This window comes from Desmodus rotundus, chromosome 3, assembly GCF_022682495.2.
Source record: "Desmodus rotundus isolate HL8 chromosome 3, HLdesRot8A.1, whole genome shotgun sequence".
NCBI classification, from domain to species: Eukaryota; Metazoa; Chordata; class Mammalia; order Chiroptera; family Phyllostomidae; genus Desmodus; species Desmodus rotundus.
This window is the reverse complement of record NC_071389.1, coordinates 178,525,962-178,541,462: the sequence shown is the minus strand read 5'-3', so window position 1 is coordinate 178,541,462 and position 15,501 is coordinate 178,525,962. Positions and strand designations below refer to the sequence as shown.

At 37.3% G+C, this 15,501-nt stretch overlaps 1 protein-coding gene across 2 annotated transcripts; it reads right to left on the bottom strand.

Annotated features, from left to right (window-relative positions):
• Window positions 1-2,795: 2,795 nt before the first annotated feature.
• On the bottom strand, window positions 2,796-14,662 carry LOC128780476 (uncharacterized). Of its 2 annotated transcripts, XM_071220806.1 has the most exons (5): window positions 14,544-14,662; window positions 13,637-13,732; window positions 12,571-12,678; window positions 6,979-7,063; window positions 2,796-6,412 (listed from the first exon to the last, which is right to left on the bottom strand). In XM_071220806.1, the coding sequence occupies exons 1-4, from the start codon at window positions 14,626-14,628 to the stop codon at window positions 6,999-7,001; spliced, it is 354 nt and encodes a 117-aa protein (XP_071076907.1). In that variant the 5' UTR covers window positions 14,629-14,662; the 3' UTR covers window positions 2,796-6,412; window positions 6,979-6,998. The 2 variants fall into 2 exon arrangements, with proteins under 2 accessions (XP_071076907.1, XP_071076908.1); XM_071220807.1 differs by lacking the exon at window positions 13,637-13,732.
• Between the last annotated feature and the right edge of the window lie 839 nt (window positions 14,663-15,501).

The following is a 15,501-nucleotide window of genomic DNA, read 5'->3' as shown; positions in this document are numbered from 1 at the left end:
CTCTGAGTCTCAAATGATTTTTTGTTTCATTTATAACACTAATTGTAACTTGAATTTTTCATTTGCTTTTTGTACTTAGATTTCATAATTTCATTAGGAAGAATAGTCTCCATGAAGCCAAAGCCCATGCCCATTTTTCATTCATTCAATAATTGTATCACATAAATATTTAATTTGTGCCTGCTGTGTGTCAGGTACTATGCAATTTGGCACACAATAAATATTTATTAAATAAATAACAGTATCTGTTTCGAAGAAACTCCCCCCTTTAAAAGTTTCTGTATATACAGAAGCACCGCGGCTTCGGTAGCAAGGCTTCTCCCGCTGAGTGTGAGCTTCGCCAGCCCCATCCCCACGAGAGCGCTGCAGTGGGCCGGTGCCTGCTCCACTGTAACCGTGTGCTACGGAAAGGCGGTCCTAAAATATGCCCATGTGTCCGAGGAGATGTAACGGGACTCCGTGGAATGTGCTACTCTGGTGTTGGAGAAGTATAACAGAGAAGGTATAACAGAGAAGGATATTGCGGCCCGCATTAACAAGGACTTTGACAAGAACTACAACCCCACCTGGCACTGCACCGTGGAGGGAACTTCGGTAGTTAGGTGAGACAAAAAACCAGGCATCTCATCTGCTTCTGCCTGCGCCAAGTGGCCATTCCTCTGTTCCAATCCGGTTGAAAGTGGACTGTACCACAGCCCCAGTGGTCCATCCAACACCAAGGACTGCAGCCTAAATTCCAAATACCAGAGATGAAATCTTCAGTCTTGGCCAAAGGAACACCTTGATCTTGGACCTTTGTCATGGTGTTTCATGCAGGGCAGTCTCTGTACTCATTTGTTGTGGATAAAACAATCAGCAAAACAGCTTACATTTGTATTTATTTTCTATTCCACAGCTCTCTGCTTCTTGTTTTCCTCCCTCAAAATCCATTTCTTTCCCCCCAAAATAAATCTGTTAGAGAAAAAAAAATTTCTACATATAAACTGAGAAGCAAATAATAGATGTCCACACTCTTGAATTTATCCAAAATAGATAATTTCATGTGAATCTCAACAAGAAAGAAATTTTATAGCTAAAGGTTTTAAATAAAAAATGTGTGGAAAAACAAGAACATTCACTGAACTAATGTTTTATATACATGGACCACGTATCACAGAACCAGAAACATTTTAGCATAAAACCAAAATAATCCAGCATACAACATTTGTTTAAAAAATGATGAGTTGAAATTTCATGAATGATAAAAAGCCAGCCCACCCAGGGTCTAAATTACAGGAAGGGTTCAACCTTAACATTTGATTGTAGTGACCTTTCCTTACATTTGAGTTGTGTGAATCTGATCTGACAAAGGATAATAATGGGTGGGTTGAAGATCGTGTCTGTGGTCCCTGGGTCTGAAACTTTTTTCAGTACATTCATCTACTCTGGCCTTCAAAACTCCAAAACTCCCCTAATTACCACTATATAGTTCAAGAAGCTCGGGAATTCTGGAAGACCTGATTATGCAGATGAGCCATCACCCAAGTTGTTCCTGCTATCTTATTCTTGCTTTGGCTACAGCTAAGCACTTAACTGTTTTTGCTTGACTCTTAATTTAACAAGATACAGATATTGATTCTGTATCACGGGACTAGAGTGAGCTTCTACCAGGACAATGCACAAGTAAGTATAAGGAAGCGTACAAATACATTCAAAGTGAAAACATCTATTATATAACAAGCAAGCTTGGTACTAAAAATAGGCACCTATGTAACTTATCTCTGGGAGTATGAGTTCTAAGAAGCCAGGTACTAGGAGGATGACAGAAAAATGGCTTTGTCCAGACAAAAGGCTTTAAAGTTACGACCTGCTTTCTGAGGCTGATACCAGTTCAGTTCTACCACTTCTCGTCTGTTTGGTTCTGACGTTGATAGTTGATCTACCATCTCTTTGCCCTTCCAGCATTACTGTAGGCAACTTCCGTAATAAAACTTTTAATGCTGTCGATTTCAAGTGAATTAACATGCTCCTACTAAAATTATGAAACCACACAGTCAGGTAAGCGTCCTACTGTGTGTGTTTCTTAATCATCATCCGTCCATCCTAGACAGCGACCACTGAGGGCTCTGTGCGTGCACTTAACATCAGGCATGTGCATGCAATTACACAGCCTGCACCTAGCCAGCTGGGCCCACCCTCTGCTGTGATGGCCACTGACTGGCACAGCTGAGTTTGTATGTGCAGGGTCTGAAGCCAGGCTGCCAGTGTTCAAGGCCCAGCTCCTCCAGCTACTCGCTGTTAAACTTTGGGCAAAATATACATGCTCCCTGCACTTAGGTGGTGTGTCTGACAAACAGGGATAACTCATAGGGTGGTTGTGGGGATTAAATACTTAACACATGAAAAGTGCTTGGCACTTGGAAAGTACACAATAAATATCCCTTTTTATTTTATATATTTCACTTTCAATTGGATCTCTTTGCTACCTCTACTTGTTTTTTGTACAATGTTCTGCTTAATGCTAAATTCCTTGCCTTCACCCTAGGAATCTGCTTTAGGAGAAAATTACCTCCAGTGGGTCGTCAACATGTTCTGGGATGCTCATTTCGACTTTCGAAATGTCTTTTTATTCTTCTACATTTATTGTTTAGCTTCGTGTCATGATCTTATTTCCTATCATAACTAGCTCACTAAAACAAGTCTGCAATCATGTTCTCCTTACCCAGGGACTTCTGGAGAGAAAAGTATTTTTATATTCTTTAAATTTCTGTTACGGAAAAACTTCTAACATCACACGGTGTAGAGACAATAGTTTATTGAATGGCCCAGTGCCCATCGCCCAGCTTTAACAAACATCAATTCTCCAATCCAGACGAGTTTGAAATCCCAGATGTCGTATGATTTCTTCTATGGACGTTTCCCTGTAAATCTCTGTAAGGCAAATGCATTTTTATAACCCAACCTCTATGTCAACAGTCTTTTCTTGATATCATCAGCTATTTTATCAGTGTTCACATTTCCCTGATGATTTTATATTTTAAAAGCAAATTAAATAAGAATTCACTAACGTGACTGGTTGATACACCCTTGCCTTTGTCGTTGTGATTGCGTTTACATTGCTGAGTAAACTCGATTGCTTGTCCTTAGAGTTTTTCTAAAGTCCTGCGTTGCTGGTGGCACTTCTGTATTGTTGTTGGATGCATTCTTGTGGTTTTTCCCTATTTCTTGTATATTGATAGTAAGAGAGATACTTGATAACAGATTGTATTTATTTTGGGGAATAAAGCTCTACTATTTTATAATAAGGAATGTGTACTGGCATTCAGATATATTTAATATCTAGTGCTTCACTTTTATAATTTAAGCAGCAATTGATGATCATTAACTATATCCATTAACTCATTGCACATGGCAAAATAGCAGTATTTTAATTTAAACATTCTCTTTTCAATTACTGATTGAAATACTCACTAACTTTACCCCATCGATGATTAGGTTAATCTATGCTATAGGTTATAGAGAAGACAGTTTGCTGGAGAAATACTTGACTCTTTACTAGTTTTTAAACTAATGAGTAACCTCAGTTGGGGAGGAGATTCCAGTTTCATAAAACAAAATAAAAAAATAATTTTAGACTTACAGAAAAAGTTGCAAGAATGGTGCAAAGAATTAGTGGAGAGTTTTAACCCAGATCCCTCAAATGTTAACTGAACAGAATTAAACAGGCCAGGAAGACTATTCAAACGACTGCACCCAGGGAGAGATGTTGAATTCAACTCCGGAAAGGAAAGGTGCAAGAGTTTTTAAGAGCTGGGCTGAGCCAGTGAAAAAGCACTTAGAACGTTAGGGGGAGGCCGGCCAATGCGATGAGGAGACTGTCCGTGAAATCAGACTGAGGCACACGAGAAATCAAATTGTTCAGACATTTTTGCAAGTGGATTTCAGACTCGACCACTATTCAAAACTCCAACTTACGCTGAAACTTCGTGACTCCGAGACAACTACTTAGACCCGCACGCGGGGATGCGCTACAGAGAACTTGGCTTTAAAATCTCAGTGATCGAATTTTAGTTTCTTTACGTTGTTCTCTCACAGAGGATCTTTATTAAAAAAAATAAACAGTTAGCAGTTATTCAGTTTAATTTATTAAAGGCTTTAGAGTTAAAACAGTGCCGGCGACAAGCTGGGGGTTGTTTCTCGCAGACGTCCCCGCTTCCGTGGGTGGTGCGCATTCAGACACAGTGAGCACCATTCTCGTGCACTCCACCAGACTCGGGCTCAAAGTACACACAGGAAGTAAGCACCTATGCTTTACCACTGTCCCTATTTTACTATCGCAGAAGCAACCTAATCGTAACAGAATTCTACAATCTATTCAGCCTCTTTCCACCCCAGCATTCCTAGTTTTCTGTACACTTCTCTTTTCTAAATATTTTCTTTTCCAGATGGTCATTCTAAACAAAAAAGTAACAATTTGGTGGTGGGGGGGGGGTAGCATTTAAAAAAAAAGTTTTATTTATTTATTTTTAGAGAGGGGAAGGGAGGGAGAAAGGGAGGGAGAGAAACATCAATGTGTGGTTGCCTGCCAAGCACCCCCTGCTGGGGGCCTGGCCTGCAATCCAGGCATGTGCCCTGACCAGGAAACGAACAGGCAGCCCTTTGATTCGCAGGCCCACTGAATTCTCAACCCACTGAACTACCCAGCCAGGGGGCAGGGTTTAGCTTTTTTACTTTGGTGTATATCTCCATGGAATTTAAAAAATGAGGTCACTTAAAATGTTAACACATGCATACAAATTTGTCAGTAACAGGTGGGAGGTACTCTTATGGACAGAGAGACTATTCCGACTACCCCAAGTGCTACAAAATTCAGGAGCCTTATTGTCAACAGGCTGTGAAGAGAAGTAGATACTTTATTTTTTCATAGCTCATTGCTTTCTTTCTGAGATGCCAATATTGCCTTTTTTCAGGGAATATACATGTAGCATATAAGATCTTTTCTAAACATATAAGAAGGGGGGGTAGCCAACTACCCTTTGATAGACTGTGGGGTCCCTAGAAAAGTTAAGTTATTATCCACTGTCACCCCAACACATTTCACTTAAAAAGAATATATAACGGGTAGTTAGCACCCATTTCTACTTCTATGTCTTTAAATAGTGTGACCATATCCTGTTTTTACCTTTATTTTTAAATATATTTTCCTTGCTCTTTCTGAAAGCATTCTCTGGTGATCTGTATATACAGGTTCAGTTTGAAGCATAATATATAGACAGCAGTTCAACGGGGGAGACATTCAGATGCGCTTTGTTGAAAATTATCCGAAGTGGAGTCCCCCTCAGTGGGGAAGGATGCTGTATTTCTGAGGAGTGCCTCCCACGAGCACCAGAAGGAAAGTGCCTGCCTACATGCCAGGAGTCCACCACCGCTGACACAGCTTGAAGTCTTTGCTGAAGGGAAAACAGAACTTGGACGCAGTGAAAAAGGAAAACAGTAGAGGAGAACCAAACAATAAAGAAAACCTGTGTTCTTCATGCCCGCTGGAGTCTAATGGCATCACTTAACGAGCTTTTGTGAAATTCGATTCTGGAAAGTTTTTTTAATCATTTTTCCTGTCTGAACGATACATCCAGGGGAGAAAAATATAAATCTACTGGTATAAGCAGCCCTGACCGTTTCCAAAGAAGCAATATTCATGCAGCTGGGTTTGATACGACTTACTGTTCTGGGGTCAGCAAAGCATCTAGGTTAAGTTCATCGTCTCGAGAGAAAGTCTGTCTTGGCTTAAATCTTGATGCTAATTCTTACTCGCTGTACGACCTTTGAAACACTTCTCACCCTCTCTGGGCCTTCGATTCCTTATTATTATGACGGCAACAATGACAGCACTGTGTCACAGGACATTGGGACAGCACCTGCTTTAATACACGCAGTCACTGAGGTGCTGGTGCCAGAAATACGAGAAGCAATCAAAAAACATCAGCCGTATCTTAGGTGCCAAGTCTAGTTTTCTATGTCCCACATGATTTTCTCCCCCATTTATTTACCAAGGTCTGAAATTTTTACAGGTTGTATATTTACATCTGTATGTAAATATATTTAAAATTGAAAAATTACACAATCATTTGAAGTCCCTATTTCGATATTTGCTGTTTGATGAAGAGATCTCCAATTATAATATGTCGCTTTACATGATTGAATGAACACAAGATGTTGAAAAGTCTCTATTTGTAATTATCTTCTGTATAAGAAAATAGAGGAATGGATAGCATGCCGTGCACGTCCAGTGCTTCCTTGCTATTTGTCCTGCTTGATAAGACTGGAACTCAGCGCTTCAGAAGTGTTTTCTTGCTGCCAAGATTATATTTTCAGCAGAAATAATATATCAGGTTTCTTTAAAGAAGGAGAAATTTTATGTGGAATCTAAAAAAACCTAAACAAACAACAACAACAAAAAACCAGAAACAGACTCAGATACAGACAACAACTGAATGATTGCCAGGGGGAGGGAGGTGGGAGGATGGGTGAAAAAAGTAAAGGGGAATAAGAGGTATAAACTTCCACTTATCAAATAAATAAGCCATGGGGATGCAATGTATAGCACTGGAAACACAGTCAATAATATTGCAATAACTTGGTATGGTGACAGATGATCACTACATTATGGCGATCCCATCACAAGGTGGATAAATGCTGGATCGCTCTGTTGTACACGGGAAACTCATGTAATGTTGTATGTGAACTTAATAAAATATGTTTTGAAAAGTACATGCATGAATATAAACTATCACCCATGGTTACTCAGTGTATTATAATTTTTAAATTATTATTTTTAGTTATCTTCCATAACTTCAAGGGAAGTTCTGATACATGAACATTTTTCTGCTAAGCACACCATAGATATGCAACTTCGATCTGATATCTATTAGCTGTATATATACATCTAGATTTCAAGAGCTTCCATGTGGGACAAGATTCCCATTGTAATTCAATACATACCTGTTTTCCTGTACGATTTCCTAATGTGCAGTCTCATTTTGCAGATTGCTCTCCTGCGCCTTTAGCATTCTCTCTAGATACTGAACTGAAAGTCATAAAATTTGCAAATGAATATATATTTTAAGACTATCCCCTCTTTGAAAAATTTGAGACTACAAACAAAATTGAAATCTAAAATTTCTTAAATGCAATTTATTCATCACTTTTGTTCTTAACTGAGGAATATATTATAAATTTTCATTCGCATGTGAGTGATATTAAAGTTTTACTGATGATGGATGGAGGTTTATGAATTAATAACCGAGGCTTTAATAATTTCAAGTTTTCACATTTGATTGATGCCATTCTAAGCAATTAGTAAACATGGAAAGGTCAGGACATTGTGACCTAAGTCATCTTTGACGCAAACACTTTTGCCGTCGCGCACGTTCAATCAATCACAAAGTATTTGTTCTATCACCGCAATGCTTCATATACCTGTTCCCTTCTTCACAACACCACAAAACTTTCCCTTTTCAGATTTTATTATTTTTATATCAAGCATTATAGTGTTCTACAAGCTGACTGTCTCTAGTTCTCATTTGCCAACATTTTCCTCAAAATGCTTCCAGAGTGAACACCTCCATTGCAACAGCCTGAACAACACCACCCTCTCATCACCTTTGGAGATGATCAATTGTGTATAGGCTGAAATTCAAACTTATTAAAATTAAAAGATTACAAACGTAGACTGTTTTTCTTAATCGCTCTATGTATAACTATCTTCAAACACAAAACCTTTAACCCACGTCATTTCCCATGGCTGTGTCACTTTATTTTGAAGGACCTGGAACTCCAGCTGGCACAACTTGAATTTTCAAATAGAGAGGGCATGGAATGTTCCTAGCTTGAATTTCTTTTACTCTGATGGTCTGTGGTTACTTCAGGGGATTGTGGAGAAAAATCTGTCTGCACGCCTGCTTTATCGAGATCTGATCCCAGTCCAATTACCAAGTCGTGTAATTTGTTTGGGACAAAGTGTTTCAATTTGATCAAGTACCGACCTCTCACTGTGCCATTTATTCTCCGGATGAGATACTCTAAGTGCTTTGCTGCACTCATGGGAATACATGAAAGAAATATTGCTGCATCATTCCCTCACCAGACCACTTAGAGTAATAAGTTGAGATTTTTTTCTTATGGCAATTCAATGAAACCAAAAGAAAGTATTGTCACCAACTTTCCATTCCCTCAAGCTTGCAGTCTTCCAAATTTGTTCCATAAACTGGATTATTCATATTTTAAATATATTCTCCTACAGTAGCTGCTGCTAGTCACTGATTTGATGTCAGTTGACTATGGACCTATAACTTTTCTATCTCACGGAAAATGTATGTGTCATATGCCATTGAGTTGGCTCTGATCCCTGGCAACCCTATGAAAGAGCTGCCCACACTGTTCTGTCCTTAAAATGAGAAGCCAAATAATCAAGCCAGATCCTAAGGCATCATTGGATAAGCAAGCCATGCTTGACTAAAATGATTACCCCCAAATATTCTTGTTTGTTTACAGAATTTCCCCTCCTTTTTTGTCGCTTGCTTTTTCATCCCTAGTTCATTTGTTACATGGCCATAATATCCAGGAAGATCTCCCACAAAAGATTAGCTTATTTGACACAGGGAAACACTTCTGTTGGTTCAACTGCTTCTCTTTTCTCTCCCGCTTATCAAGACAAAGTTTACTGTCTTGCGTTAGATGGGTTGTAATGTGGGGATAGAGAAGTGCAATAATTCACTAAGTTGAGATAACCAGTGACAGTTAGATACCACAGGCCACTCCCAGATTCATTTCACGGGATATCAAGTGTCAAGGAAGAAAACAGTATTAAAGTATCCGATTTTTTTCTTGATGTTGGTTGAGAAGATAGACTGTTTGGAAACGTTGTGTGCTAAGTATTTTTTAAACTATCTAAGAAGAAATGTCAATAACAGGCTTAAAATATGGACCTAGATATTAGATGTTACTATGTAACTCTCTGGTATATCATAAAGCTCTGTTAACTTTCTTTCTAGCTTTCTTATTACAGATTTTTTATTTTGATTATTTTTTCAGTATATTTTCTTGAAATGTCTGGATAAGAAAGCACACCATCTGTGGCAATGTCAGTGTTTACTTTTTGATATTTATGTCATAACTAAATAGATTTTCTTCCGTTATTGCTTTTCTTTGACCAGGACATACAAAGAAATGTTGAGTAATACTAATCATCCTTGTATTCCTGATTATATTAAAAATGATTCTAACTATTCACTGTAAGAAATAATATTTGCTGAAAGTTGTCATACTCTTAATCAAGTTAAATGTTTTCTTTAAAAATTTTAAGTATATTTTATTGATTATGATATTACAGTTGTCTCATTTTTTTCTCCCCCTTTTCCCCCTCTGCTTGGTATCCTCATTCCCTCCAGCATTCCGCATCCCCCCACCCCGGTTCATGTCCACAGGTCATACATAGAAGTTCTTCGGTTTCTCCAATTTCTATATTATTCTTACCCTTCCCCTGTCTATTTTGTACCTACCAATTATGCTTCTTATTCCCTGTACCTTTTCCCCCATTCTCCCCACTCCTTCACCCTGCTGATAACCCTCCAAGTGATCTCCATTTCTGTGGTTTTGTTCCTCTTCTTGTTGTTTGCTTAGTTTGCTTTTATTTTGTTTTTTTAGGTTTGGTCATTGATATTTGTGATTTTGTTGTCATTTTACTCTTCGCAGTTTTGATCTTCTTTTTTTTGGATAAGCTCCTTTAACATTTCATATAGTAAGGGCTTGATGATGATGCACTCCTTTCACTTGACCTTATCTGGGAAGCACTTTATCTGCCCTTCCTTCCTAAATGATAGCTTTGCTGGATGGAGTAATCTTGGATGTAGGTCCTTGCTTTTCATGACTTTGCATACTTCTTTCTGGTCCCTTCTTGCCTTGTTCAGCTCTTGCTTTTGTTTTGAGAAATCAGCTGATAGTCTTATGGGAACTCCTGTAGGTAACAGTCTCCTTTTCTCTTGCTGCTTTTAAGATTCTTTATCTTTAATCTTGGGTAATGTAATTATGATGTGTCTTGGTGTGTTCCTCTTTGGGTCCAACTTCTTTGGGACTGTTTGAGCTTCCTGGTCTTGCATGTCTATTTCCTTTACCAAATGAAGGTAATTTTCTTTCATTACTTGTTCAAATAAGTTTTCAATTTCTTGCTCTTCATCTTCTCTTTCTGGCCACCCTATGATTTGGATGTTGGAACATTTAAAGTTGTCCCAGAGGTTCCTAAGCCTCTCCTCATTTTGCAATTCTTGTTTCTTCATTCTGTTCCAGTTGGATGTTTATTTCTTCCTCCTGTTCCAAATCATTGATTTGAGTCCTGGTTTAACTCCCTTCACTGTGGGTTCCCTGCATATTTTTCTTTATTTCACTTTCCATAGCCTTCACTTCTTCCTCTAGTTTGCATCCATATGCAATCATTCCAGTGAGCATCTTGACCACCAGTGTTTTGAACTCTGCATCTGAAAGGTTGACTATCTCTTCATCACTTAGTTCTATTTTTGGAGTTTTGTTCTGTTCTTTCATTTAGGCCATATTTTTGTCTTGGCATACCTGTTACATTATAAGGGTCAGAACCTTAGGTATTCACCAGGGTGGGGCAACCCACATTGCTGTGCTGTGGTGCTGTTTGTGGAGAAGCAGTCAGAGAGGGAACAATGCCTCTTGTTCAGCTCTTGCTCCACTTTCAGTCACTTCCCCCACTTCCCACAAGTGAGTTGCATCCTTTCTGGCACTACCCTGGCACTGATTCCTTGGTGGGTGGGCTTGTGCATGTTCTAGGACCCTGTGGGACCCTATGGTGGACTCTGCTATGAGACTGGCAGTTTCTCCCGCCATGTAACTCCCACAGGTTTTAACAGCCAGAGGTTTTGAGGCTTTATTCCAGGTGCTGGAACCCCAGGTTGTGTAATCTGTCTCGCTCCCCAGTTGTTCTTCCCCGTTTATCCACATGTGACTGTGGGACCACCCAGTCTGCCAAACACCACTTCACCTGCCCGGTACAGCAACCATTGCCTTGCCGCACGCCCTTTCGGCCCCAGCTGCTGTTTCCACCCTTTTACCATTTTGGATGAATGTTTCTTTTTTAACTCCTTGGTTGTCAGACTTCCAAACAGTTTGATTTTCTGGCAGTTCTGGTTGTTTTTTGTTTTTAAATTGGTTGTTATCCTTATTTTGGTTGTGTGAAGAAGTGAAGCATATCTAACTATGCCTCTGCCTTAGCTGGAAGTTAAATGTTTTCCTTTACTTTTTATTTATTTTTCTCTTCTATAATATATTGACAAATCTCGTGATAAATGTCCAAACCCCTTTGTGATTTTAACCAGAGTTTGGTCATCATGTAGCATTCTTTTAGTACAGTAGTGTACTATGTTACCTCTTTTATGAAGGATTTTTGCTTTATGTTTCTAAGGAATATTGTCTTTAAATGTTTTCCTTTGTATGGAGATAATTTGTTATAATGCTATTCTTATCTTACTGATTTCGATGAGAACCTTCCATCTTTTGCTAGCTACTAACAGTTTATCTAGGGGTCAATTTTTGTTATGAAGACACTTTAAAGTTCATCCTTAAAAATTGTCAGTCATGTGTCTATTTGGGTGCACATTACTGATTAATTAGTTTTTCTATAGAATATAGTTATTTTATTCAATTTCTGTACATTGTTTTGAGCCTTTCTTTGTCATCATAAGTGTCTTTGTAGGAAATCATATGTTCAAACGTTTTTTATTTATTAAACATTTTGTATTAAAATTATATATTAACATTATTATTATTAAAATTCTATATTCTGCTATATTATGAAATAATTCATTTTAAGATTAAAATTGTTTTAGATCTAATTATGCCTTCTGCATGAATTTATACTCTGTGTGTTTTGAGTATATGTTTTTTCCGCTTTATAAATCTTACCTTACTTTCTATATTTGAAGACATTTTTTCCATTTCTGATTTGCTGACTTTATTAAGAATTTTGTGGACTGACTCTTTTAAAGGCTATCTGTTTTTTAAATACTATTAAGACATATTGAGTTCAACCCAGGTATAGACACAGTCCAACATTCTGGTCACTAGGTTTCACTTTTTGAGGAATACAGGCCCACCATCTCTCCAGCTTTTCTTCCCTCTGTTAAACTCTCCTTTTAAAATTATTTGACTTGATGCCTTAACAGTTAATTTCTCATTGTTCCATCAATAAAGTCTATAAATATTTTCATGTTTTATTACACTCAGAAGGGTGAATATAATGTCATAACAATATGATAAAATATACAATGCTGGTATTATTTCCCATTTTTTATCAAAACACTTGTCTACCCACCGCTTTCTTCACTAAGATCACATGGGCCAATGTTCTTAATGAAAATTCAAAAAATGAATCGATAAAATTATTCGATGTAATTAAGATACCAAATGAGAAAAAAATACCACGAGAAAATCCTTAGAATAAGTTTGAAAGGCTTTTAAAAATTATATTCTAGTCATTTGAAACAAATTAATTAAGTAGCTCTGAAACGTACTCACCTTTAGCTATCATAATCGCAGCTACGACCAGAACAATTAAATAAAGGCAGGCAAACACCACAGTGGCCAGGGCCCACGGAGACGCCGTCCGGAGAGAGAAGCGGGGTGCTGATGTGAGCAGTGGAAACAAGATAAAGGAGCTGCATTAGAAAAATTTCGGCCAGAAATATTCGACCCATTTGAATGGGACCGAAATCTAAGCTCATGGGAGCAACACACTCTGGGCAAATAGAGCCCAGCCTGTGAGGGGAATTCGCACAATTATTTTGCAGGTTTGGCTACAGCCACGGAAAACATAAGTATTTTTTTTATCTATGGGTGGGTTGTTTGTGAACTAACAAACGGTACCATGAAAGAAATCTTTCAAATACCACAAAAGAGCACGTCAGAAATCCTATCATAAATTTAATTTATCACCTTCTCCAAATTTTTAATGAAATGATTTCTTCCATCTTGTTGCAGAATTATGTAAAAATAAAACAGTTACAGTAGCAATTGGCCCAAACATTCTGTGACAGTTTTGATACAAATCCATTTACCATGAAATACTTCAAAGGTCCACGCTGTTTTTGAGATACGGAGGCATTTTAAGTCTAAAATACCCAGCTGGGAAACTACATAGGAACCATTGTTTGTTCTGTGGCTGAGGCACACCGTCCTGCACCACTGCGGCCCTCAGTGGCTCACTGCCCCTTCTCACTTGTCCTTAACACAGCACCTTACATCAGTATGAAATTAAATACTATTGCTACAAGAGATGGATTTTGACTCACAGATTAGTCTAGGAATATTTTTTGTTGTGATTAGTTCATTAAATATTCAAACAAACAAAAAGGAATCTAACCCTGACCGGCGTGTCTCGGGTTTGAGTCCCGGTCAGGGAACATGCCCACATTGCAGCTCCTTCCCTGGTCGGGGTGCGGGCACAGGGTGGGTGGGGCAGGCCCCCAGTCCAGAGGCAACTGATGGTGTTTCTCTCCCTCTCTTTCTTCCTCCCTTCCCATCTCTTTAAAAATAAATAAATCTTTAGGAAAACAAGAATCTAAAGTTTTAAATGTATTTTTACCTTTTATCTTCAAATTCCTAGTTACATTTTTTTTCTGAATATTTGAAGAACAATGAATTCTGAGTTGTGAGTATGTCACACTTTTCTCACAAAACTCTAGAAGATATATAATAAAAATGTATTCAACAACTATTATTAATATGGACACATACATAAATATATCATTAAAATCATGTTAGGAATAAACAAAAATTATTCCTTTTTATGTGTACAGAGTTTTAATATTGAGTCAATCATGTCATTACTTTGTAAAATGTAGCAAGTTTTTAAAAATCATTCTTAGTTTCTTCATCTATGAAATAGGGATAACAACTGTATTCATTCATAGATACATTGTGAAGGTTAAGTTATTGTCTATAAAGTCAATGGCATAGTGCTTAAGACAATAATTATGCAATGCGATTTTCATAGGACTGCTACTGATAGCAGTGTGGACTAGAAATTGTAACAATATAGTGGCCAATAGCATCAGAAGCAACACTGATTGCAGAGGCAAGAGTGGAAATACAAAAATTATTCTAAATGCCTATCTTTGTTTTCTCTATAATTGAATTTAATCTTAATTAAAGGAGCATGAGAAAAAATAACTGAATTCTTCTTAGGTAGATAAATTCTCTCAGCAACACACTGCATGTACTTCTACAGTGAAAGTGAAGCAGAAGTCATAGGCACCAAAGCAATAACATTTTTCCGAAAAATGTGAAATTGCAGTCCAATTGTAAATATTTATGCACCAAAAAAATTGTCTGAAATTTAAATTCCATTCACTTAATGAAAGCAAATGTCAAATTCATATATAAAGACAAAAGATTTTCAACTCCTAAGAGTATCTGGCCATCAACTTGTAATATTTTCTCATCAAATGTATGTATTACTTATTAGTAATAATAACAGCATTTGATTTTACCTGTGTTTATTTCGTGAGATTCCTCTGTCAAAGGATAAAGCTCAGGACCAGAACTTGACAGAGCCGGCGTCTTTGGTGGCTCCATGGTGTAGGTCCGATTGCATGGATCAGATGGTGTGCAGAGGGCCAGAGTGAGACAGGATCAGAAAGGCAGATCTCAATGTTGCACCCCAGACAGGAAGTTTACTCTGAGCATAGTATGTAAACTACCGTTTCCACTGAAGAAAATGGAAAGCAATGTAACTTACCGCCTAGAGATTAAATTTGTTAGTCTTCCACGTATAATGAAACACTTGTTCACTTTTTGTTATACTTTAAAATTATATTAAGCATAATTCCTTCTGTCTTGTTTTTTCAAATACAATGAATAAAGCATGGAGACAGAAACATTTTATGTAAATAAATGATATATTTAAATAAGATTGTAACAGATACTAATGATTAGAAGTATTTTTGTGGTTTTAAATATCCACGCCCATTTTGAATAATTCAAACAATATTAGAACATACCCTATAGATGAAAAAATCATACACCCTGTTCCCTCAATATAACTACTGTTAACATAATTATTCATAACATTTATTAATTGCTCAAGTGATCAATGGATGTTTTCTTTAGAAAAGTAAAAGAAACAATTTACCTATCAATAAATTAGATGATGAAATAAATCATAATGGGTTCTTGAAATAAAACACACATATATAGTCACTTAATATAGAGGAGAGAGTTCTGCAAGTGATATGGACAATTTTCCATAATATATTAAGTGGGTAAAGGGTACAAGTTATTGAATAATATAATTTTGTATTATATTTGTAGAAAAAAATGTTGTTATGCCTGCACTTGTAATATAGTATACACTGAAGCTGATATTTGAAGATTGCAATGTAATACTATTGAGTGACTAATGGTAAATTTTTACTTCACATGTAGTTTTCTATTCTGTATAACTATTTT